We start from the raw sequence: 23,730 nt of genomic DNA, 5'->3' as shown, positions 1-23,730 counted from the left end.
ACTGCTTGGTTTTCAGGTGGCAGGTGTGGTAGAAATGCCGATCTCAAAGGCATATGACACGTTAAATTACGTATTTCCTTCACATTGAACTAGGTGTACTTGAAAGCTACATATTCACAGGCAATAATGCTGGCTGATTTCAATCTCTTTGTACGTTGAGAAAGTGAAAAACATGCTTACGTTTAATATACGTGCAAGTCATCTTGTTGGTACCCGGTTGGTAAGAGCCCCATAGCCAACGGCTGAACAGTTCTAAAGATAGCTCACTGACGATGGTTCGTTTTTCCACCATGATGTCATTTCGCTGCCGTCAGCTCACGGCACTCATCACAATGAGGAAATGAGGTGACGTCTGTTCAACCACGCCATGGAACATGTGCAATATATCTATACAGAAAAAGCTTAGGGACGTCACAGCAGGCACCCCACCTGTGGGGCAGTCGCACTGGAAGTCATTGACGAGGTCGGTGCACTCGGCGCCCAGGAGGCAGGGCTGCTCGGCGCAGTCGTCCGAGTTGACGTCACAGAGCGCGCCCTCCCAGCCCGGCGGACACTCGCAGCGGAACCGACCCTGCCGACAAAGGCCGTACAGGTCGCGAGCAGCGGCCACGGAGGTCTTAAGTGCATTACTAAATGCAACTTCCAAGTGCAGATACAACACGTGCTGCATCTACGCGCAATGCAGATACCACAGCATTCCCACAAGGCACAGACACATGAAGTGAAATGCTTGTACCACACGCACTCCGACATTGAACCTTTCGCAATGTGCCGTAAGTTCTCTGACGAAGCGACCTGCCGCCGTTTCTTGGAGGATACACTCCCTGACATACTGACCTGCTGTAGGGCGACGCATCTGGCGCTGTTATCGCAAGGGTTACCCTTCTCCTTGCAGGGATCGACCGTCACGTTGCAGTTGGGGCCAGTGTAACCCTCCCGACAGAGGCACTCAAAGTTGCCTGAAATGGAGGCCAGCCATGTGCGTAACAGTGTACCGCGGCGAGGGTGATGAGGCATGCCACAAACAGCACGATAGGCCAGGTAAATAAAGGGTTGTGAAGCACGAGGAACTGAAGCGCTGTAGACTGTACAAACACTTCAGCACTGGTTACATAAAGCCAGACAGCTTACAGCATATAAACATTACGCAAGACTACCGTACGGTCCCTGCTCACTACACAGGCTCTTTTCGCACGCCCATACGACACACGTCACCTTGATAAATGCTTACTTAACAGAAGGGAGACATCGCAAGTTTCCGTCACGAACAAGATGCCACCATCATGTATGATTGTTTTAGTTTGAGACAGATGACACTGCATGATCAGCGAAAAACGCTCGAATACCCGCTCAAGATAACCTTTAGTCAAGGTCCGGTGTCTCAAAGTCTAGCCCAGTTATCAGTCAGCCCACACCATGGCATGGCTCTCGAGTGCACCAGGACTCTAACGCCCGACCCAACACCAAACACGGCAGTGCGTTTGACGTGCATCAGATGTCCGCCAGCCGACCGGGGTCGGCGCGCCACACCCACCGACTCCGGGCGTGTCCATGCACATGGCCCGCGCCGGGCACGTCTCCTCCTTGCAGTCGGACTCCTCGATCTGGCAGTTGATGCCTGAGTAGCCCCGCTCGCACTGGCACCGATAGCCCTGCCGGCGGCGATCGGGCGCGGTCAGCGGCTGCCGTCCGCTCCCGGAGGGGGAGAACCATCTGCGCTCCGGCGGGTACAGCATCGGTAGGGGAGGTCGGTGACAGACTGGCCGAGGACAAGACAACGCTGTACACCGGGTGCCAGACAGGGGCCGACCATGTCCGAGGTGAAGACGTGTGGGGGCAGCGGCGCTGGCACAGCCACCTGCGTTACAATTTACGGTACCGAACGCGGCCTGGAAGCGTCGCTGCAACCGCTGTGAGCGCCTGCACTCAGCAGACGCTCCAGGCCGAATTATGTCCGGTCCAAGCCCACTCCGTCTGACACTACCGACAGCACGTCGCCAACACTCTCGACTGGCGAGCCTGGCGCCGGCGCCGCGCCGCTGACCTGGGGCTGGTCGACGCAGACGGCTCCGTTGTGGCACGGGGTGGAGAGGCACTCGTCGACGTCAAGCTCGCAGCGAGCGCCGCTGAAGCCGGCCGGACAGTAACATTTGGGCCGGTGACCCAGCATCTGGCGACCCGGCGACACACGTCAGCGAAGGTACACACGTCGCAGACGCTTGGCGCACGGTGCGAGGACACCGACATCACGTTCAGATGCGTGGGTGTTTGGGTGCGGAGGTGGGGTTCACGTTTACTTGTCAAAAAGGTAAACTATCGTTTAAGTGCACACATGCTCCGTCACTAACAACATAAAAGCCGTACGCGACACCCCAATAGAGCATGTCGATTCACAGGCGGGTGCTCAGTACGAGCACTCTATGTGCCAACGTGTCCTCACCTGACACAGTCCTCCGTGCTCGCACGTGTCCTCAGTGCACGCGACTGGCACACACTGATCTGGTGTCGTTGCGCCCTCCGACTCCGTCATGTTGCCCGTCGGGCATTCGAAGCACGTATTGGCGCCCTCGATCGGCTGGAAGAAGTTGCGCGGACAGGCGAAGCACGGCTCCAGGCCGGTGGCCGAGTACGTGCCGGGGGCACACTTGGCTGAAACGGAACGACGCGGTGCGTGAATACAGGCCGCCACAGGGCGACACGAACGAGCGCAGCAGGTGCGTAACAGGAAAGCCGATGTATTTTTTCGCAAACGAATACATCTCGATCATATGTCCGTACATGACAGTTAAGTACAACATGTACAGCGAATCACCGCATGCCGTCAAGGAACAAGACACACATCACTGATTCTAGAGCAGGAAGAAACACTCAGCAGTAACTCCAATATAGTCGCAATTTTCAGGCTACAAAGGCGGCAACACAGTCCGGCAACTCCTTGTGCGAGCATAACAAAAATTATACTGCGATACGCAGCTCCAAATAAAGCCCCGGAAGGAGGGGAGGGAAGCACTGAGCCCAGCACAGCTCAAAGGTGGCTCAGGCTGCGTGGCTGACCTCTGCACATGGCGATGTCGCTGGCCGCCTGGGCGTGGGTGTAGGTGTCGGGCGGGCAGGCACGGCACTCCTTGAAGCCGTCGGCCGGCGGCGGACCGGTGTGGCTGTTGCGCGGACATTCGAGGCAGGGCACCAGGCCCGACGGCGAGTAGGTGCCGTAGCCGCACACCGGCACGCACTCCTGCCGCCAGGTCAGGTCAGGTCAGGTTAGGTCAGGGCACAGGGTCTTGACCAGTGGTCAGTGTGCACACCAGAGTTGATTAGTCTCGTCTGCCTGAGTTTGAGCATTGTGTGTAAAATGCTTTCCACACCACGCATACAAATGATTCATCAGGTGCCAGTCGCATTGTTTCTGTTTTATCCCCCACCCTTCTCTTTAGACAGAGGTTAAGAGGAGAAAGAGAAGGGGAGAGAGGGATGAAAGCACAAGGGAGGGGTGAGGAAAACGAGAGAGAGAGAGAGGATATTATCCTATTATCCAGAGCAACGAAATATCGGATGCATGAGAGAGGTACCTCGGCCCCTACCCTCATCCCTTAGCCGTGGACCCCGTCTGACCTGGACGCTCTTGCTGCCCTCCTGACGGGTGTAGGTGCCGGCGGGACACTTCTTGCACCTGCCCTGGCGGCTCTGGTCCTGGTACTCTCCCATCGGACACACCGTGCACGCATCGTCCTCGGTCTTAGCGAACGTGCCGGCCGGACAGTGCACTGCAGGAGCAGACAGAGGTCACGGGTCAGGTCATGTCACCACCCCGGTAAACATGGCGGCCGGACAGTGCACTGCAGGAGCGGACAGAGGTCACGGGTCAGGTCATGTCACCACCCCGGTAAACATGGGGGCCGGACAGTGGGCGTGTTTTTGTCTTTTTTGACAGAGCAGCGGCGTCGGGGTCACTGGTCAAGCCATTGTAACAGCAAACGCGCCGGCCTGAATGAGTTGAGCTGAAGGATAGTATCACGCATATGATGTGCCGTAAGTGTATCGAGACCAGCCCGCGAACGTATGAAAAGAGCCGGAGCAACGAGGCGAGCGGGGCAAACGCGTTTTCAATTGGAACCTTTACGGCACAAATAACGCAACCCCGGCGACAGTTTGCCACTAATCAAGCATTATACAAACGTCAGGCTGGAATCTGATCACAGATTCAGCTGCCAAGGGTTTCCCAAGCATTGCTGTCCCGGTACTCACGGCATCTGGGCACGTTCGTGTTGCTTGACTCCGAGTTGAGAACTTCGCCGGTGGTGCAGGTGAAGCCTCTGGTGACATTGCTGAGCAGCGCCCGCATCGGGGGACACTGGTTACCTGCCGATAGCTGAGGTGTCAGACCCGGGCGTTGGAGAACTGGACAGCCCTTTTATAGCCTGGCACACAGGCAGCTATGCAGTGGCGGAATGCTTCATTTCAGTGGCGATCGGGCCTTAGCCCGTATAAACAAGCAAGGACAGGTGCAGCAACAACTCCAACGTGTCAGCCAGGCCCAGACAATTGTTACATCAACGCCCTTGACACTTGATGTTCTGCATCAAGCGGCTTGTTCCTACAGAATACACACGTGCTAGACATGTTGTATTCCAGCGATGCGTAGCGACCGACGTGTATCTACTCCTGCCATCTATCGTCAGACCCGTAAGCCGAGCTTGTGCGTTGCCTCACCGATGGCGGAGACGTCGAGCAGCGGCTGGATGACGACAGAGGTGGAGGGCACGGTAAGCTCGAAGATCAGGCCCAGGTTCAGGCCACACAGGTCATATAGCAACGGCTGGGAGATCTCCGGGGTGATGCGCAACACGTGCTGGATCTGTGGAAGATGGGGGAAGAATATGACCTTGTGCTGTCTGTCATCTTTGTCATGGTAACGCGACGCGCATCACCACGCACCCTTTCAGCGGCCATTGCATACGCGCAACCGAGATTAGAAACCAGGCCCCGTATGGAAGCTGAGGGCGCTAACACTCGGCCACTACACCTCCATTACGCCTTACTAGCTAGTGCTGCCGCACAGGCACGTTATGTCACTACGGATGCGGACCATTCGGGCGTATTCTCAGTCCGGATATCCGTACTTACATGGCGTCTCAGGTCTCTCACCAGTAGGCGGAACGGAACAGCACCAGCAGGTGGAACACGGGTAGAGAATACGACTCCATATAAGGTAACTTTGACATTAGCCTGATTCCGGCGTTGTTGCATGTAAATAAGCAAGGCAGCGCCAATGTCAGCAGCCAATGCTTCTGGTGCGCGACAAGGGATGACGCATTTTGATGTCACCCACCTGAACCATGTTCTCGGCCACGCGCACTGCATCGCCGGACATCAGGCGAACGTCCATGTTGAGGTTGACGGCTTGCGAGCAGCGCGCGGACAGAACGGAGCTCAGGTCGGCGTGGAACTGTTTCAGCTCCTCCTGCAGACACCAGGCGGAGACAAAGCATCAGCGTGGCGGCAAACAGTCGGCCCGCTGACGTGAGCATAACTAATAACAATGCGTGTATCAAAACCGGATGAAGAACCGGATAGCTGGGCGGAGCCTGGCGCAAAGTCCGCATCTCAGGCCTGGGCCTGCGTTTAACTATCGTTTTGGTCTTCAGTTGGCCGTCTCAATCCACTTGGATGCCGCTCAATCCCAACGCTGCGGCACCATGACGTTCTCAGCAGCCCTGACCTGACATTCTATGTGTATGACGCAGGTTGACAGTTTTTATCTCCACAAGCTGTCCTGACGGGGCTCTGACCGGAGCTGTGATGATATTCCCCGACCAGAACGGACCAACTCCCTCTGGACGTTTTCGGCCGTAACCCTACGCTTGACACAGGGTTATCGCATTGCAACCATGCCCCTCCACGTCATCCCGCCTCCCAAACACTGATGAAAGTCTCAGAAGCCGCATGCCGTGCCAATACTTCCCGACCGACCGCAGCACACGGTCATACCCCGCCTCCGCGGCGTCTCGCTGACCTTGTACATGCCGACGCACTCCTGGGCGACGGCGCCGTTGGAGCGGTAGTTGATGCGCGCGCTGACGTCGTAGCTGGCCTGGTCGGTGTCCTCGGTCACGCAGTCGGGCACCAGCTTGGTCGGCTCCCAGGGCTGCTTCGGCACGCAGCTGAACGTCTTGACCTCCTCGCCGTCAGTGAAGCTGCGGAGGAGGGCGGCGTCAGTACGGTGATGTCACGGGGTGGCGTGACGTCACAGGGTCTAATGGATCGTGCAGAACGGTCGGATGGGGTGAAGAAGGGATGGCCATCTGCACATTGTCAGGTTATGGCGAGTTAGGGACGTCTATCAATGTTTACAGGTGATACCCTTTCGGAGCTACATAATGCTCGGTGAGTGCATAAAACATTCATACGTGGCTGGGATCAAGGACAAACACAGGAGAACACAAAATAGTCATTGAAGTTCTGGCACACACTTTGTGAGATTCCTTAAGAGGTCTCACAGGCACATTACCATGCCGAATAACTTAGCGTCACAGCGCCACGCAGCTAACAAATCTGCTCGTTTTAAGGAGGTACAGGCCGCCCGGTGACGCACCGGAATCCCTCCTTGCAGGTGGCCAGACAGCGGAGGCCGCCCACTTCGCTGGGCAGGCAGTTCACGGCACCGTTGGCGGGAGCCTTCAGGTCCCACGCCACGCACGGGGTCGCCTGCACTGCCACCTGGTGACGACACGGTGAAGGCCAGGTGAGCAGGTCTTATCCGGCGACGGGTATGGAGCGTCACAAATGGAACATGGCTTCAGTCAATTTCGTCACCACAAACGCCCTACAACCTCCCTCATATGCACTTGCAGCCATCGGACCTATTGTAAACGCCCTCTTCTTCGCGGCCACACCCATTAAACCACTCACGTATCTTCCTCAACCGACGCCTTCCTGCCTTACAGCTGCACGCGCACCTGACCACGTGCCTTTTCTTCCTAAATAGCAACACCCAATCCCTCCTTACATCCCCGACCCTCTTGCCAGCATGTGAGGCCCCAGAGCGGGTCTCTCGCCCGCGCGCACTCACCTGGAAGTGGCACTGGGCCTGGTTGCCCGAGGTGTCGCGCTCACCTGGAAGTGACACTGGGCCTGGTTGCCCGAGGTGTCGCGCTCACCTGGAAGTGGCACTGGGCCTGGTTGCCCGAGGTGTCGCGCTCACCTGGAAGTGGCACTGGGCCTGGTTGCCCGAGGTGTCGCTCTCACCTGGAAGTGAAACTGGGCCTGGTTGCCCGAGGTGTCGCGCTCACCTGGAAGTGACACTGGGCCTGGTTGCCCGAGGTGTCGCGCTCACCTGGAAGTGACACTGGGCCTGGTTGCCCGAGGTGTCGCGCTCACCTGGAAGTGACACTGGGCCTGGTTGCCCGAGGTGTCGCGCTCACCTGGAAGTGACACTGGGCCTGGTTGCCCGAGGTGTCGCGCGCAGTGACCGTCACATTCTCGTATGCGCCGATCTGGATCCGAGCCGCCGACGGCTCGAACGTCACCGCGATGTCCTCGACCTGAGGGCGGGTTAAGAGGTCACGCGGGCCCAGAGAGAGGGGGCTGGTGTGGAGCGTTACGGTATGGGACGCAGGTGACAGACGAGCAGGTGGGTCGAGGACCTAGGATATGAAGGAAGGGATTGCTTTCGTACGATCCAGGAAACACAACAATCTGGTTCGTTAAGTCAGACCGGTACCCATTTGCCAAGAAGAAAATGCCACCATGCATACAGGCGAGATCTGGGTGGGTGAGTGGTGGTATGGTGGGTGGATGGGTGGTGAGTTCTATGGGTGTTCTGTTCCATAACTGTGCTCGCTGATCCGTCAGGGCTCATCACCGCGGAGTACTCCGTCCCTCCGCCGAACGTTCACAATTTGCTAGCCGCGTCTCCGACAGCCCACGACGTCACTCACGTCATCAGTGTCGTCAGAGACGTCCACTTGGGAGCGGGAGCGGTTGAAGTTGATCTCGTACACCTCTTGCTCCTCGACCAGCTCCACCACGTAGCTCTGCGGACAGGTAACCTTCGGCGGCGTGTCGTCTGTGAAGCGGAGGTCACGCGTCACCGGCGGCGGAGGTCGTGCGTTACCGGCGGCGGCGGCCACGTGTCACCGGCGGCGGAGGTCATGCGTTACCGGCGGCGGCGGTCACGTGTCACCGGCGGTGGCGCACCAGCGCGTCACTGCACTGTGGCGTGTCCAAGGACCGCCCGGTCTGGTACATTCGTAGCCTCAGCATCAGCCGTGCGAGCCAGTTCAGGCAAGTTTCTTCATAATATTATATAACGTTGTTATTGCCCATCACCCTTGAAGTACACTTCAATCTTCAGTCAGTTCACAATCGTCACGTTTTGCTAACGAATAGTGACCATAACCTCCCACAAAGCGATGAGTGGATACAACTTACCGGGGACTGTGATGTTCATTTGGCAGATCGCCACGTTTCCGTCAAAATCAAAAGCCAGATATTCGACCATCAGGTCTCTGTAACACACCGGGTGGTGCGTCAGTAAGTGTAGCTGCCAGACGTGGATTGGGTCATGTCACAGTTTCTAGGGACACATGCATTCACAGTTATCTCAAGGGCTATAAAGCTTTATTCGAGCACTTGAAGAACACCACGACACAAAAACATGCAACAAACACGACACTGCAACACGAAAAAACACCAGACAATCTCCACACGTTAAATCGTCTCTCGCATTACGCCCTCTCGCCTGAAAACGCCGCAGGCTGCCGATCATCACAGGGACAGCACGTCAGCTGCGTTCATGACAAGCCATGCTCAGAGGAACTGACCTGAACACGAAGACGGGCGGCCCGAAGCCGGCCGGCCGCACGTCCGTGCGCACGATCATCCCCGAGTTGTCGGTGGCCAGCGGCTCGGTGAAGTTCACCGCCAGAATGCGGCCGTTGTCTCCCTTCTCCACCTGACACCAGGGCGGAGCGAGGTTAGGTCAGATCAGGGTGGACCGCCAGAACGCGGCCGTTGTCTCCCTTCTCCACCTGACGCCAGGGCGGAGCGAGGTTAGGTCAGATCAGGGTGGACCGCCAGAACGCGGCCGTTGTCTCCCTTCTCCACCTGACACCAGGGCGGAGCGAGGTTAGGTCAGATCAGGGTGCACCGCCAGAACGCGGCCGTTGTCTCCCTTCTCCACCTGACACCAGGGCGGAGCGAGGTTAGGTCAGATCAGGGTGGACCGCCAGAACGCGGCCGTTGCCTCCCTTCTCCACCTGACACCAGGGCGGAGCGAGGTTAGGTCAGATCAGGGTGGGCTGCACGGGGCAGTTTTAGACAGCACCATGGCAGAGAGCTCGCTGCGTGACGTAAGGAGAGGCGTTATGCTATGATGTCATCTATGAAATCAATTTCAGGAACAGGTAACCATTTTGAAAACTGACCTTTCATGATACGACCGGCATGGCCCCTGTTCACCTAACAAACGGCACCGCACGTGCCGCGGCCGCCACTGGCCGGTCAGCGCGCCACACACCTGCAGCAGTTCGCTGGGGCAGTTGATGAACTGGGGCGGCTCGGCGTCCACGCACATCGAGTAGCCCATATCGAAGCCGAGCAGCGGCTCCTCCTCCTCCACGGTGCAGCCCAGCAGCTCGAACTTCAGGCACGGGTTCTTGTCGTGCGACACGATACCTGGGGGAGGAAGAGGCGCTGGTCATGGCAGGGCCAAAGATGTGCTGTCACTGCTGGATCACGTGAAAATCAACTTGTGTGATATAAGCGCAACGCCAAAAAACTTGTTCTTTAATGGAGACCAAAAGGGTAGCTAGAATATGTCTGCCGCTGACATCTCATCTAATATTCAAGATCAATACGTTGCGCTCTCTCTCCCGACAGGCGCGTGAGACGACCAAACGCACTCCACAAACCCGCTGACCTTATGTAAAGAAACGAACTCCCAGACACCGATGACCCAGGATCAAAAACTGCGCGATCATACAACCGCGCTTTGCTGCTCCGTGAACACGAGTCGTGCACCCGCCAACACCAATGACGTGAGATGACAAAGCAGTCGTTAACCCCTCTGACCTAGGAGGATGAGACGCGCATACTCTGACACCACTGACCCAGAATGACGAAGCGAGCCTCAACAGACTCTGGCAGCGTGATCATGGCCAGCTCGCCGTAGTTGCCAGGATCGCGGGCCGTGAGGTTGAAGTTGGGGAAGTACACCACGTAGTTCTCGTCCTCGGCGCGCTTGTAGAAGAAGCGGATCTCCGTGGGCCGACCCACCACGTCATTGGTCACCACTCCCTTCAGCAGGATCGCCTGTAGAAGGCGCCACACCGAGCCGTCACGCCGGGAGCCGTCACGTCACGCTGGGGAGCCGTCGCATCATGCCTGGAGCCGTCACGTCACGCTAGGAACCGTCACGTCACGCCGGGAGCCGTCACGTCACGCTGCGTGAGGGCAGTACTGGTGGTTGTCATTCGGTAGATACGGAAGTGTTTGCATGCTTCCAATACTGAATCATGTACTAATCGTTAGTAGACACCCTGACACATCTATACGTTTCACAAAAAGCCAGTCTCATAGCATGTCAGACGCTGTTGCTCGGCAGCACTGTCCGGGGTAACACAGACCATAGCAGCACTGTCCGGGGTAACACAGATTACAGCAGCGCAGCCGCAGAGCAATTACCACGGGGCATACCGTGTCACCATGGCACCCCTACGCTGGCACCGCGCTGTACGAGCCAGACATCACTCACGCTCCACAGATGGCGCCAATAGCGCGGCGACCTTTAGAGCGCACTGACCTTGACGCGGTGCAAACTGAGCAGGTCGACCTGGACGTAGGTGAAGGGCTCGTTGAGCTGTCCGCACCACCCGGTAACCGAGCCCAGGCGCACCTTGTTCGCCTCGTAGTTGGCCCGCTGCGTGGTGGCGTTGATGGCGGAGGCTGAGGCGGAACGCCACGGCACGGTCACATACCGACGGGACGTCACGGCACGGTCACGCACCGTGACTGCTAGTACCTAACGCCCCAAGGCGGCCGGCTGCTGAGGCTGCAGTGTGGGGCGGCTATGAGCTGTCATTGGTGGACTCGTGTGGGCAAAAACATACATTTCAAAACACCTTTCTACGCACAACATTCAAGAAGTGATGCCCGTTTTCCAACCTCTGCAATAACATCACACAGCTCTCACGAGCCGGTCACATCTGAGTCAGCGGCGGGTCACGCTCGGCCCGGCTGGAGTCCGCGCCCCCCTCACCCGGGATGCGTCCGTCCGAGAGTCCCAGAGGCTTGATGACAGCACACTCCGGCTGGCGGACGCACTCGATCGGCTCGCCAGAGAACGGGATGTAGCCCGGCTTGTTGCACGTGAACGACACCTGGAACGAATGTCGTGTTAGTTCGCTCACGCTTCTGCTGTGACTTCGCCTGGCCACTGATCGCCACCGCTGGCTGACGTCAGAGCTGACCCTCCGCAAACCATCAGCATACCCAATACAAAGACTGAGCCAACATCACCATTTCGCTTGGCGATTCAAAACACCAGCCACCGATGTCGATTTGTCCTGATTATATCCCCCCTGATTGTGATAACCTCTTGATTTATCCTGAATATGATATCTTATCGATTTATCCTGATTATGAAACGAAATCATGAAGACCCTGATATTCTTTTGTGGATATTATGGGCACGTAAATCAGAGTCGATCGCGTAGACATTGCTCAGAGGAAATATATCCGGATGCTCACCGGATACACACCGACAGCGACAGTCCAACCCCTGCTACCAAGGCGAGGCGCCTCGGGGAGGGGGGGGGGGGGAGGGGTTCTGGCTGCGTGTGCCTCCGTACCTTGGAGCCCTGCTCATAGCTGGTGGCCACCTGGCGGCCGTCGGACGGCCGGCCCGGGTCGCTGCACACGGGCCCTTCACAACGCAGGTCACCAAAGTCCCAGGTGCCGTCCGCCTGGCACCGTACCAGGTTGTCGTTGGAGCTGTGAAGAGGAGCAGCGTCACGCTAGGCCACGGGGAGGGGTTATATTGCGCAATTTCACCTCGGAAGGGGCAACGCTGCGTGATTTCACGTAGGGGCACACTGTCGCACGGAAATGATGGGGGTTTAGTGCTATGGAAACGGACGAAAGGGAGCGAGGAATATAAATCACAACAGCCAGCTGATGCGAGCATAACGTTCATCGGCGCAGTGGGCACAGAAACGCCACCAGGCACGCAATGTCATAAATGTTGGGGCTCATCCGTATAGCAATGTCAATACCAACATTCGAGTAGGGTTTATAAACGCATCCGAGCCTCCAAAAGGCTCGGCTACCATTGCGCAGCTGAGTTTTCGGGTGAGTGGGCTGATATCTGCTCTCCCCCTCACTACTTACTTGCTTTGTCCGGCTAGACTGAATGTGTCCTCGCAGCCGAAGTAGAAGCTGCTCTTGAACTTGGTGTCAGCGTATGTTCCGTAGGCGCCACCAGGCGTGGACGGTGGCACACCGCAGTCGATCCGGGGGCAGGCTGGCGCCGTCCCAGAGATCCAGTAGTCGGCTGAGTCTGCGGCAGGTCAGGTCAGGTCAGGTCAGGTCAGACCTGCAGCGATGTCATTAGTGGAGAGAGCGACAAGTAGGGCTGGGAGTATATCACAAGTTCCGTCATTATCTAACTGCAATACCACGATGTCGCTGTCCCTGTGCTGCCATACGTGACCTGATAATAAGGATAACCTATTAACGCGTGAGGATATCAAGTTGTCATGATATCATGTCATAACCAGAATATCACGAGAATGCAACTACGCTGCGACATATCACTGTGTTCGGGGAGACGGTTAGTATCCACCACGGTAAAGTAAGTGGCCCAGCAGTTAAAAGTTAGTTAGTTATTAAGCTTTAGGGGTGCGTCAATCGCAATAGTTGTTTGTGCCCAGCCCAGCGGCTGTGTGCCTTCATAACGTAGTTTGCGCCCAGCCCAGCGGCTGTGTGCCTTCATAACGTAGTTTGCTCCCAGCCCAGCGGCTGTGTGCCTTCATAACGTAGTTTACGCCCAGCCCAGCGGCTGTGTGCCTTCATAATGTAGTTTGCGCCCAGTCCAGCGGCTGTGTGCCTTCGTAGCGCACTTATATGTAGCCCTCTACGACGACACGCACATTGCCTCTCACCACTCGCTCTGACTGTAGGCAGCTGAACCGGCTGGCCGGGAGGCCGTCAACCTCACTGAGAGGTCAGTGACCCGAGCGAGGGTCAGCGCTCGGACCGCAGTGTGACTGACCTGACTGGGGGTCGTACACACACTGGCGGAAGCCGGCGGTGCGGGGTGTTGCGCAAGCGGCTTGCCCGTCTCCGAGCAGGCGACGGTGATGTTCTCGCGGAACGGCACGGTCACCTCCTCGGCCTCGGGGTCTTCGCGGGCTACGGTCAGGCCCTCCTCCGGGCCGTCCGACAGCGGCTCGCAGGAGGCGTCTGAAAACGCGCCAGGGTAGTCTTAGTGAGGCGGGAGCGTATGACGCCACGAGACTGGGGAAAGCTTGCGTCCCTCTATGGAGCGACCGTCGTGATCGGGAAAATAAAGCCTGCTTAACGTGCTTGATAGATTGCAGATCCATCAAGTGCTTAACAGACACTGAAATGTGTTGTATAAACTGAGAGTGAATTGAAATTGTGCCCTTTTTCAAGTTCATTTCAAATAGATCCAAGAGGAAACGTCACCGCAATAGCGAAATAGCTTTTTCCGGTAACTCACATTCGCATGTGGGCACTGTCCCGTTCCATTCGCCAGTGGCGGTACACTCCAGAGTCTGAGAGCCCTTCATGACGTAGCCGAAGTTACAGTAGAAGGAGATGACGTCACGGAAGTGGTACTGCTCCTGTGAACACAAAGCCACGGGGAGTGAAGACGTCTGTTTTGAGCCACGAAGAGTGAAAACGCGACGGTGGCCAAATTGAAGTTGGATGAGCCCTCGTCACATTTGTCATGCGCAAAAATGTGGCGACAACTTAATACTTGTTTAAAACATGAGCTACCTGCTGTCACTCAATTCAGGTTCTAGTGCACCACATCCCGAAGGTAGTATGTGATCAACAGCATTTGCGTAAGTCCGTGACTGCCCCATGGCGGCGGAATTCCACCAAAACTCGGCAGAGGTACGTCAGGCAAGTACGCACGTTGCCGGTCCTTCATTGGGACAAGTCTGACAAAACGCCGTTAAAATATCTGAGGCACCCTGGCCACACACTGCAGCGGCACTAGCGGGGGGGGGAGGGGGGGGGGGGGGAGACGGTCAGGGGAGCTGTGGGCTGGCAGTAAGACACTGACCTGGGTGGAGACCAGCAGGCCGTTGACGGGGTCCTCGATGCCGGGGCACTGTTTCGGCACGCAGGTCTTGTTGATCCGGTACGTGTCACCGTCCCGTTCGCCCGTCTCAGAGGGCGCCACCGTGAACCCGGCCGTGCCGTTCTTGGTGAACAGCTCGTACCCCTCGTCGCACTGGCAGCCGAACGATCCAGCCCTGTGGGGTCAGGTCAGGTCAGGTCAACTGTCGTCACAGCGCGTACCCTCTGCCGAGATGACGTTTGGACGATTTCATTCCACAGACAAGAGGGGTCAGGGTAAGGCAGTTCAGATGATGTCACAGCCCAGGAAAATACACCGCAAGCCTATTTCACATGGAAGCAAGTGGTTTTATCGGCGAGTAAATTATCATAATTCAAATTGTAAAAAATCTTCAGGTATTGTATTCATTGTTGCCAGCGTTGCAAAAGGTAGCTGCGGAGATCACTATCGTTTGTTTTATGCTTCTAGCGACGGCCCCTTCCACGTGTTGCGAGCTCGAGGTGGGCTGGGCGGAACTCACGAGTTGACGCATCGCTGGTGGCAGCCGCCGTTCTTCTTGGCGCACTCGTCAATGTCGGTACACTCCTGACGCGAGCATCCCATCAGCTCCATACGCATGCACGGCGCCACCTGTTGGTCAGAACGGGACTGACTCAGCCTTGGCTCACCGGGCCACGCAGCACACCTGACGCGGCACGCTGAAGCTCTGACCGCAGTGGAGAGAAAGCTGTTGTCGCTGTCGGCGATATTGGTGGTGACGAGAAGCACCTGGCTTTTTACTGCAGAATTATCAGCTCTAGCACACTCTGCATTGGGACAAGCGTGCGGGCGTGACAAGTCCCGGTCGTGATTGGCTCTCGAAGCATGTCATTCCCGGTCGTGATTGGCTCTCGAAGCATGTCATTCCCGGTCGTGATTGGCTCTCGAAGCATATCATTCTTCGGCTGTCAGCGCAGCGAGAACAGCACAGAGCCAGCCAGGGAAGCGCCCCTGCCCCCAACCGTCACAGAGGCCCTGCTGTGCGGCTAACCTCGCGGTCCAGCAGCCAACACAGAGTCAGCCAGCGGAGCTCGTTACAAAGCCCGGTTTCGTTCAGCTGAACTGGCTGGCGGAACGCAGCTAGAGAGCCAGCTAACAAAGCCCGGTAACGAAACCCTGCAGCACTGCCGATAACTGCCACCGACGCGGCTTCCCTCAGAGCAGTTACAGAGACGGCTACAGAGCCCGCCAGCGGTCCCGCCACTCCACCGCCGTTGTCTCCAGCTGCTGACCTGGTAGTCGAGGATGGTGAGCCTGACGTAGCGGGCTTCCACGGGCGACGGCATGCTGATAACGGAGAGGCCGGCGCCGGCGGTGCGGAACTCCACCGGAGCGCCGCTCGACGTCTGGTACTCCCGCATCACGTCCGTCAGCTCGTCCGTGTAGTAGAGCCTGCCGCAACAGCGACGTCATGGCCACGTCCGGACGGCATGTACTCTCGCGCCACGCCCGTCAGCTCCCGCGGGCATGAAATGGCATCTGGTATTACCGCATCCTACCAGTCACCTCAGCTCGTGCATGCAGCACGGCCCGGGGAACGCAGTGGCGCCATGGATAATGACTGTCCCAGTAGTGCTGTCACATAGTGTCACACAGTGAACACACGGTGGTGCTGTCGAGACCTGGTGATGTCTAATGCGCCTGCATCGCTTCCGTTGAGTCAGTAGCACGTGGAGTATTGCGACTTATTTAAGTCACTAAAAAAACTGCGTCATGCCCCCATGGTAATCACGCCATTTTCAAGCGAAAACATCGAACCAAGGTGAATCTTTCCGCACATCAACATCAACGAGAGAAATCTAGTGACGCAAAAGTCACGGAGAGCCACCACACACGGAGGTGACATGCTCGCGCACATTGACGTGCTCCCCACGCTCATTGGAGAGCTCTCCGCGCACATTGACGACTTCCCCGAGCACATTGAGGTGTTCCCCACGCATATTGAAGTGTTCTCAAAGCACATTGACGTGTTTCCACGCAAGCGACACAGACATGTTTTTTGACATGCAGCACGCTATGCATGTCTTCATTGTAATGAACAACCAGTGGGCGGGGGGCCGTCAGTGGGCGTATGCCGTCAGTGGGCGGGGCCGTCAGTGGGCGGGGCCGTCAGTGGGCGGGGGCCGTCAGTGGGCGGGGCCGTCAGTGGGCGGGGGCCGTCAGCGGGTGGGGACCGTCAGCGGGTGGGGACCGTCAGCGGGTGGGGACCGTCAGTGGGCGGGGGCCGTCAGTGGGTGGGGTCTGTCAGCGGGTGGGGACCGTCAGTGGGCGGGGGCCGTCAGCGGGTGGGGACCGTCAGTGGGCGGGGCCGTCAGTGGGCGGGGGCCGTCAGTGGGCGGGACCGTCAGTGGGCGGGGGCCGTCAGTGGGCGGGGCCGTCAGTGGGCGGGGGCCGTCAGCGGGTGGGGACCGTCAGCGGGTGGGGACCGTCAGCGGGTGGGGACCGTCAGTGGGCGGGGGCCGTCAGTGGGTGGGGTCTGTCAGCGGGTGGGGACCGTCAGTGGGCGGGGGCCGTCAGCGGGTGGGGACCGTCAGTGGGTGGGGACCGTCAGCGGGTGGGGACCGTCAGCGGGTGGGGACCGTCAGCGGGCGGGGGGCCGTCAGTGGGCGGGGGCCGTCAGCGGGTGGGGACCGTCAGTGGGCGTATGCCGTCAGCGGGTGGGGACCGTCAGCGGGTGGGGACCGTCAGTGGGTGGGGACCGTCAGTGGGTGGGGACCGTCAGTGGGTGGGGACCGTCAGCGGGTGGGGGCCGTCAGTGGGCGTATGCCGTCAGCGGGTGGGGACCGTCAGTGGGTGGGGACCGTCAGTGGGGTGGGGACCGTCAGCGGGTGGGGGCCGTCAGTGGGCGTATGCCGTCAGCGGGTGGGGACCGTCAGCGGGCGGGGACCGTCAGTGGGTGGGGTCTGTCAGCGGGTGGGGACCGTCAGCGGGTGGGGACCGTCAGCGGGTGGGGACCGTCAGCGGGTGGGGACCGTCAGCGGGCGGGGACCGTCAGCGGGTGGGGACCGTCAGCGGGTGGGGACCGTCAGCGGGTGGGGACCGTCAGCGGGTGGGGACCGTCAGTGGGTGGGGACCGTCAGTGGGTGGGGTCTGTCAGCGGGTGGGGACCGTCAGCGGGTGGGGACCGTCAGCGGGTGGGGACCGTCAGCGGGCGGGGACCGTCAGTGGGTGGGGTCTGTCAGCGGGCGGGGACCGTCAGCGGGTGGGGACCGTCAGCGGGTGGGGACCGTCAGCGGGTGGGGACCGTCAGCGGGTGGGGACCGTCAGCGGGTGGGGACCGTCAGCGGGTGGGGACCGTCAGCGGGCGGGGACCGTCAGCGGGTGGGGACCGTCAGCGGGTGGGGACCGTCAGCGGGTGGGGACCGTCAGCGGGTGGGGACCGTCAGTGGGTGGGGACCGTCAGTGGGTGGGGTCTGTCAGCGGGTGGGGACCGTCAGCGGGTGGGGACCGTCAGCGGGTGGGGACCGTCAGCGGGCGGGGACCGTCAGTGGGTGGGGTCTGTCAGCGGGCGGGGACCGTCAGCGGGTGGGGACCGTCAGCGGGTGGGGACCGTCAGCGGGTGGGGACCGTCAGCGGGTGGGGACCGTCAGCGGGTGGGGACCGTCAGCGGGTGGGGACCGTCAGCGGGTGGGGACCGTCAGCGGGTGGGGACCGTCAGCGGGTGGGGACCGTCAGTGGGCGTATGCCGTCAGCGGGCGGGGGCTGTCAGTGGGCGGGGCCATCAGTGGGCGGGGCCCGTACCTGAGGCTCTTGGCGTAGGCCACGGTGCGGTCCGGCCGCGAGACCGGCTGAATCCGGAAGCCGTGCACGACTGTCGGCGCGCCCAGGTCGATCATGACCCAGTTGACCTTGGGGCCCTCGCGCGCGCCGCACCAGCCGCCGTCGGCGTTCAGGCGCACCGTCTGCGGGCGCACGAGGTCACTGGGGTCAGACGGTGACGCGCAGGGTTATACTGCTGAGTAGCGGGCCTTCTTGAAAATCAGCCTTCGAGGATGTCACGCGGCTCGAGAGAGGCTGTTAACAGCCTGAAGACTACACAAACAGAACAACCGTCCACGTAGAACATACCCAGCTTACGTTGTGGGCTGAACAACTTAATGGTAGAGCATTTGATCAAGACAGTGACCGCTTGTAGTCGCTGCAGCAAGGTCGCCATGCATGGCTAACTTTGCCGACTTCATGACGCGAGGCCAACAGACATTACAAGGCATATGCGCGACAAACACACTACCCAAGCCAGCTCTCTCAGCACTGTCAGCTGAGCCTCACGGCAGTCCGGAGCCCCGATCCGCAGCTCACGTTTTTGTCATAGCCGTCCTCGGTGCCGGAGACGAGGATGTCGTCGTTGGCGACGGCGCCGCTGCTGACGCCGAGCTCAGCCACCGGCCGGCACTCGAGGTTGGGCCGGAAGCCGTCGCGGCAGCCGCAGTGGTACGAGCCGGCCACGTTCGAGCAGTTGGTCGAGGTCAGGTCACACTTGGCCGCCGCGCATTCGTTAATGTCTGCAGCAGGACGGCATGGGGTTCAGTTTAGGGACCGCTGCCAAACACGTCTTGAAGAACACTACAGATGCTGTGAAATGCCCCGGACAAAGACATGTCCCTCCATTAGCTCGGATACGGAGGTGGCCGTACCAGAAGTCGCCCACACACAATGGACCTCGGGTACTCTGCGCTGTATTTTTGGGCACGTTGTGCTGGGAGCAAGATCTGCATTTACCTTTGGACAGGTCCGATCCGCTGCCATTCAATGCTGGAGGTAGTACATTATCCTCGAAAGCACCAGCACTGCTTTGATGTGCGCACAATATTGTAAGCGACGAGCATGCGCTAGCCACGAACAATGTCGCTGGTTTCCTCGACAGCTCGCCTTTCCCAATGACATGCTTTGCCAGGCCGCTGGTGCCGTTGACGCGTCTCACCTTCGCACTGCGGCAGGTTGATGAACTTCTGCTGGGGTCCGCAGGTGATGACCGCCGAGCCGATCAGCCGGAAGCCGCGGTAGCACTGCACGCTCGCCTCGTCACCGTACCGGTAGTCAGCCGCCGGCGACAGCACGTAGCCGTGCGGGATCTCCGGCAGCGAGGGGCAGTGCAGACCTGGCGGGGGCACACGGCCGGTCAGGTCAGGTCAGGTCAGGCGGGCACCGTGGGACCGGCAGAGACCCCCGGTATCGGGGACGCGACGGGTCTAAAGACGGTCGGGCAGGTCACAGAGGTTCGAGATGATGTGATGCGGGTCACGGCGACAAGTCATGGTACAAAGACCGGAAATAAAGACCGGAAATAAAGACCGGAAATAAAGACCGGAAATAAAGTGAACCTGACTTGAACGTCGTCACTTTGGGCTATATCGTCAACACCAAAAGCTTTCGCCAAGTAAATCCGGTCAGAGACTCAAAATGCTGACGATACGCATTACAGTGAAGGAAGGACTACGTTTGACTTGCGCATAAAGATGCGCAATCATTCATACAATAAGTCCAATAAGTACCACACACAGTTGAGTTTCGCATGACGAGCGGCGCGCGCACAGCCGGCCACTCTGCGTATGGTGGCGGCGGGGTCACTCACGTGAGCAGCTGGGCACCTCTCCACTCCACGTGCCGTTGCTCATGCAGAAGAGGACAGGCACGCCCGACCGGACGTAGCCCGGCTCGCACTCGTACCTGGCCGCGGCGGGCACGACCGTCAGTGTATGGGGAGACAGCCGTCAGCAGCGCCGCTCGGCGGGCACGACCGTCAGTTTATGGGGAGACAGCCGTCAGCAGTGCCGCTCGGCGGACACGACCGTCAGTTTATGGGGAGACAGCCGTCAGCAGAACCGCTCGGCGGGCACGACCGTCAGGGTATGGGGAGACAGCCGTCAGCAGCGCCGCTCGGCGGGCACGACCGTCAGTTTATGGGGAGACAGACGTCAGCAGCGCCGCTCGGCGCGCGTCAAACCTGCGATTTACAAAGTTCTTGACTAAAGCGCGGGAGAGGCGTGCTTGTTTAATTAGGGCCCTCCGATAAGTGACAGGTGTTTTTAATGCCGACAGCTGGGAATTCGATGCTGCGTGACCGCGGCACATCAAGAGGGCAGGGCGGAGCCCGTCTGGCGCAATGATTGTGCCTCTGCGGTTAAGTTCAGCGGCAATGACATCAGCTATAATCCCCAACAGGTGCATCAAGAAGCACGAGCCACCGTAAGCTGCAGCGTCCCCGACGGCATAGCTGTGGCCCTCATAATCTACCGGAGTCGGCGGCAGGGAGTTTGCTTCTGTTCTGCAGGGGCGCCGCGCGGTCATTGCATCCATCCCGGGCATAAGTGTCTCTCGTCGGCGCTCACCTGACAACAGTGTCTCTCGTCCGCGCTCACCTGACAACAGTGTCTCTCGTCCGCGCTCACCTGACAACAGTGTCTCTCGTCGGCGCTCACCTGACAACAGTGTCTCTCGTCCGCGCTCACCTGACAACACTGTCTCTCGTCCGCGCTCACCTGACAACAGTGTCTCTCGTCCGCGCTCACCTGACAACAGTGCCGTAACTCCGACCTCCGCCGTTCAGCTGCTGCTTCTGGGCGAACGGCACCTCCGGGAGTGCGGGACACTGGGACGCTGGGACGATGGGAATGTACGTCAGCAGCCCAGCACGCGCACAGGAGATCGGGAATTAGCAATGCGTCACACTACGCATCTTATTAAAAACCAGCACATGTACCATGTGCACCTTATAATTAAGTCATACCAAACGCATGCGCATATAGTTATACATACAGGCGACTACATGCATGGTTAATGATGATACGAATCCTAATAGGACGTTTGCCATATCATATCACAAAGTGTCTTATCATGCACAACTTAGCACAGAACCGGCTTCAGTCCCAGTAGAAGTATGTCCACAACAGAGCATACAACAACTTTGAACAAGCCATACTGAAGCACTAGCGGCTTTGCCAACAGAGATCAAACTATCGACACAACAATACCGTAAGGTTGGGCACGACCCACAGTCATCAGAGCCGAGCACACGCGATGGGCGCGTGCGTCCGCGCGCACTCCCTTACCGAGGCAGACGGGCAGCTTGCCCCAGTTGCCGTCGGCGGAGCACTGGATCGTCTCGACAGGCTGGCCGCTGGGGAAGGCGAAGCCGGCGTAGCACTGGTACGTGATCTCGCCCCGGAAGGTCACGTTCGTGGCGCCGATCGAGAAGCCGTTGTCGATCTGCGGTACCGGACCGCAGTACACCTCTGCCGGGGGAGGGGGAGGGGGGTCAGACAGGGAGACGGTCACGAGCGAAGCATACATGAAGACTGTTGTGATTTGTTCCATGCAAACGAAATGTGTCCAAGATGTTCAATTTCAGCGAGTTGAAGATTGCATGGATACATGACGAGTGAGCAACGCGCAAAAAATGACAAGCGGTTCTTTCAGCAAGTTCGCGTAAGTTGTTGTGGGTGCTTTAAGTTAAAGATTAAAGCCTAATCTAGGCGTCAAATAGATGACGTATTTAGAAGTGCAGGGTTTTTTCATGGCGTCATACGAACGTCTCACCCTGGCAGTTGGGGATATAGCTGACGCTCCACTGGCCGCCGGGCATACACTCGGTCATGACCTTGGCCTTCCCCGTGGCGAACTCCTGACCCGGCGGGCACGTGAAGGTCACCCTGGTGCCGAAGATGGTCTCCCGGCTGGTACCCAGCGCTCCCTTGCCGGGCTCCAGCATGGGACAATCTGGAAAACACCGATGTGACGTCACTCAACCAGCGAGCGCTACCAGCGGCGTGAATAGAGCAAGGCCGGTGTTCACTGGTCATGCAAAAAACAAATCTCGCCTACTCTAAGAAATGACATGATTTGTCAGCTTCCAGTCCTCGTGCAAGACGTCAATCTGTAATCGGACAATTGCTGAAGAGCATAATCGAACAAAAGCCCGATTTTTAAAAAAAAGTAAAAAAAAAATACCACGCGAGGATAACAAGAAGCGGTGCGATTAAAGGCCTCCTTGCGGGACATCCGGAGCGTCCGGGGCATTCCAAAGGTGGCGCACCTGACGAGAAGACAGCCTGGAAGCCTCTGCTGGCCTTGAGCGGGTCGGAGATGAAGCGGACCAGCATCTGACCCGACTGGGCGGTCAGGGTCAGCTGCGGCACCAGCTGGCCGGTGAAGCCAGCGCCCGAGTGCAGGCGCAGGCTCGAGCTGTCCGGACCGTCGTACACCTGTGACGAGCAAGCGAGCGACCGTCAAAGGTCACAGGCGGAGGTCAGCGGTCACAAGCGGGGATCAGAGGTCAAAGGCGGAGGTCAGGACCACACGGGGGTTATAAATCACAGGCGGGGGTCAGTGGTTGCTGACGGTGGTCAGGGGCCACAGGTGGAGACCAGGAGTCGATGGCACCGACCATAGGAGCACACGCAGTATGGAAGTATTGGTTGTTGGGAGAAGGGAGATTTGGCACTCCGTGGAGCGCCTATAAGTGCACGTGCATTTCGCAATGCACGTGAATGACTCGTGTATTTCGTTGTTCGGATACACCCACATTAAGTACATCGATCTCTTTTCTGCGTGCACCATCTGACTTAAGCATGGGGAATGTGGGCACGTGGTCAAGCCACTCCTTCCACGTGGTATCCAGCCGTAGAGCAGACTGCAATATCGTGCAAACAGTTTTTATCAAAGGGCGCAGACGGTGATACCGCGGGCATTAGGAAGACAGCCTTACTAGCGTGGAGTCTCAAGTATTCCAATTTAGGGATAATGTTTCCGTGTTATGTGTGATGGGAGCATGTGAAGACCGTGATCTGTTCGTCTGTTGCGTGAGCTGCCCCTTTGGGACCTGCCACTGGATGATACATCACGTGCTCTGGCTCCTACGATAAGCCATGTCGTGTTTCTCAAGTGCTGTTGCGTGCTCTAAAAAGGTCGAGGGTCAGAACATCTGGGATATTTGCGCATCGGGAACATGAAGCGTTACTATGGGCGTTTCCGGGGTGAAAACACGTCGTCGGACATTGCCTTCCAATAAGTGCACCGGCTGCAACAGTTCAATGTTCATACGACTGAATACATCAGGACTCGTGTCACTCCTTCAGCATCGTTGCAAAAAGAAACGAACGCATTTTGACTGTTGACATGGATATCACAAAAGTATTCTTCGTGATTTTTGTTTCGAGCGGAAACTAGGACACTAGACAGAAACGGTGCGTTAAGTACCGGAGGTGGCAATGTCTTCAGAAAATGGTAGCCAGGTCTAGGCACGGTGCGCTATTGTTAAAGTAAACTTTTTGTTTGCAGCAGAATGCAACTTGTGCTCACCACATATGGTGAACAAAAACATTGACCAAAAACCCAAGGGTGAGCAGAATGTAACTCCCGTT

General features: G+C 58.2%; 1 protein-coding gene across 1 annotated transcript in view; it reads right to left on the bottom strand.

Moving 5' to 3' along the window:
* Nucleotides 1-23,730, bottom strand: part of LOC119104286 (uncharacterized) — a 99,173-nt gene that overhangs the window by 51,863 nt on the left and 23,580 nt on the right. Inside the window, 36 exon segments of the mRNA XM_037227982.1 lie at nucleotides 430-571; nucleotides 838-959; nucleotides 1,535-1,652; nucleotides 2,045-2,170; nucleotides 2,441-2,649; nucleotides 3,055-3,235; nucleotides 3,613-3,764; nucleotides 4,246-4,359; nucleotides 4,711-4,855; nucleotides 5,330-5,461; nucleotides 6,014-6,194; nucleotides 6,593-6,717; nucleotides 7,422-7,541; nucleotides 7,938-8,065; nucleotides 8,431-8,507; nucleotides 8,823-8,953; nucleotides 9,518-9,675; nucleotides 10,110-10,311; nucleotides 10,802-10,944; nucleotides 11,258-11,378; nucleotides 11,850-11,991; nucleotides 12,388-12,556; nucleotides 13,271-13,322; nucleotides 13,325-13,461; nucleotides 13,742-13,865; nucleotides 14,315-14,507; nucleotides 14,853-14,962; nucleotides 15,604-15,763; nucleotides 18,113-18,273; nucleotides 18,671-18,873; nucleotides 19,293-19,469; nucleotides 19,944-20,038; nucleotides 20,881-20,968; nucleotides 21,421-21,603; nucleotides 21,908-22,087; nucleotides 22,404-22,572. Coding sequence (XP_037083877.1) covers nucleotides 430-571; nucleotides 838-959; nucleotides 1,535-1,652; nucleotides 2,045-2,170; nucleotides 2,441-2,649; nucleotides 3,055-3,235; nucleotides 3,613-3,764; nucleotides 4,246-4,359; nucleotides 4,711-4,855; nucleotides 5,330-5,461; nucleotides 6,014-6,194; nucleotides 6,593-6,717; nucleotides 7,422-7,541; nucleotides 7,938-8,065; nucleotides 8,431-8,507; nucleotides 8,823-8,953; nucleotides 9,518-9,675; nucleotides 10,110-10,311; nucleotides 10,802-10,944; nucleotides 11,258-11,378; nucleotides 11,850-11,991; nucleotides 12,388-12,556; nucleotides 13,271-13,322; nucleotides 13,325-13,461; nucleotides 13,742-13,865; nucleotides 14,315-14,507; nucleotides 14,853-14,962; nucleotides 15,604-15,763; nucleotides 18,113-18,273; nucleotides 18,671-18,873; nucleotides 19,293-19,469; nucleotides 19,944-20,038; nucleotides 20,881-20,968; nucleotides 21,421-21,603; nucleotides 21,908-22,087; nucleotides 22,404-22,572 — 5,170 coding nt within the window.

Source organism: Pollicipes pollicipes, unplaced genomic scaffold (genome assembly GCF_011947565.3).
Source record: "Pollicipes pollicipes isolate AB1234 unplaced genomic scaffold, Ppol_2.1 Scaffold_6052;HRSCAF=7182_pilon_pilon_pilon, whole genome shotgun sequence".
Lineage (NCBI taxonomy): Eukaryota > Metazoa > Arthropoda > Thecostraca > Pollicipedomorpha > Pollicipedidae > Pollicipes > Pollicipes pollicipes.
Note: the sequence above shows the minus strand (reverse complement) of the source record. Positions and strands in the feature narration are given on the sequence as shown.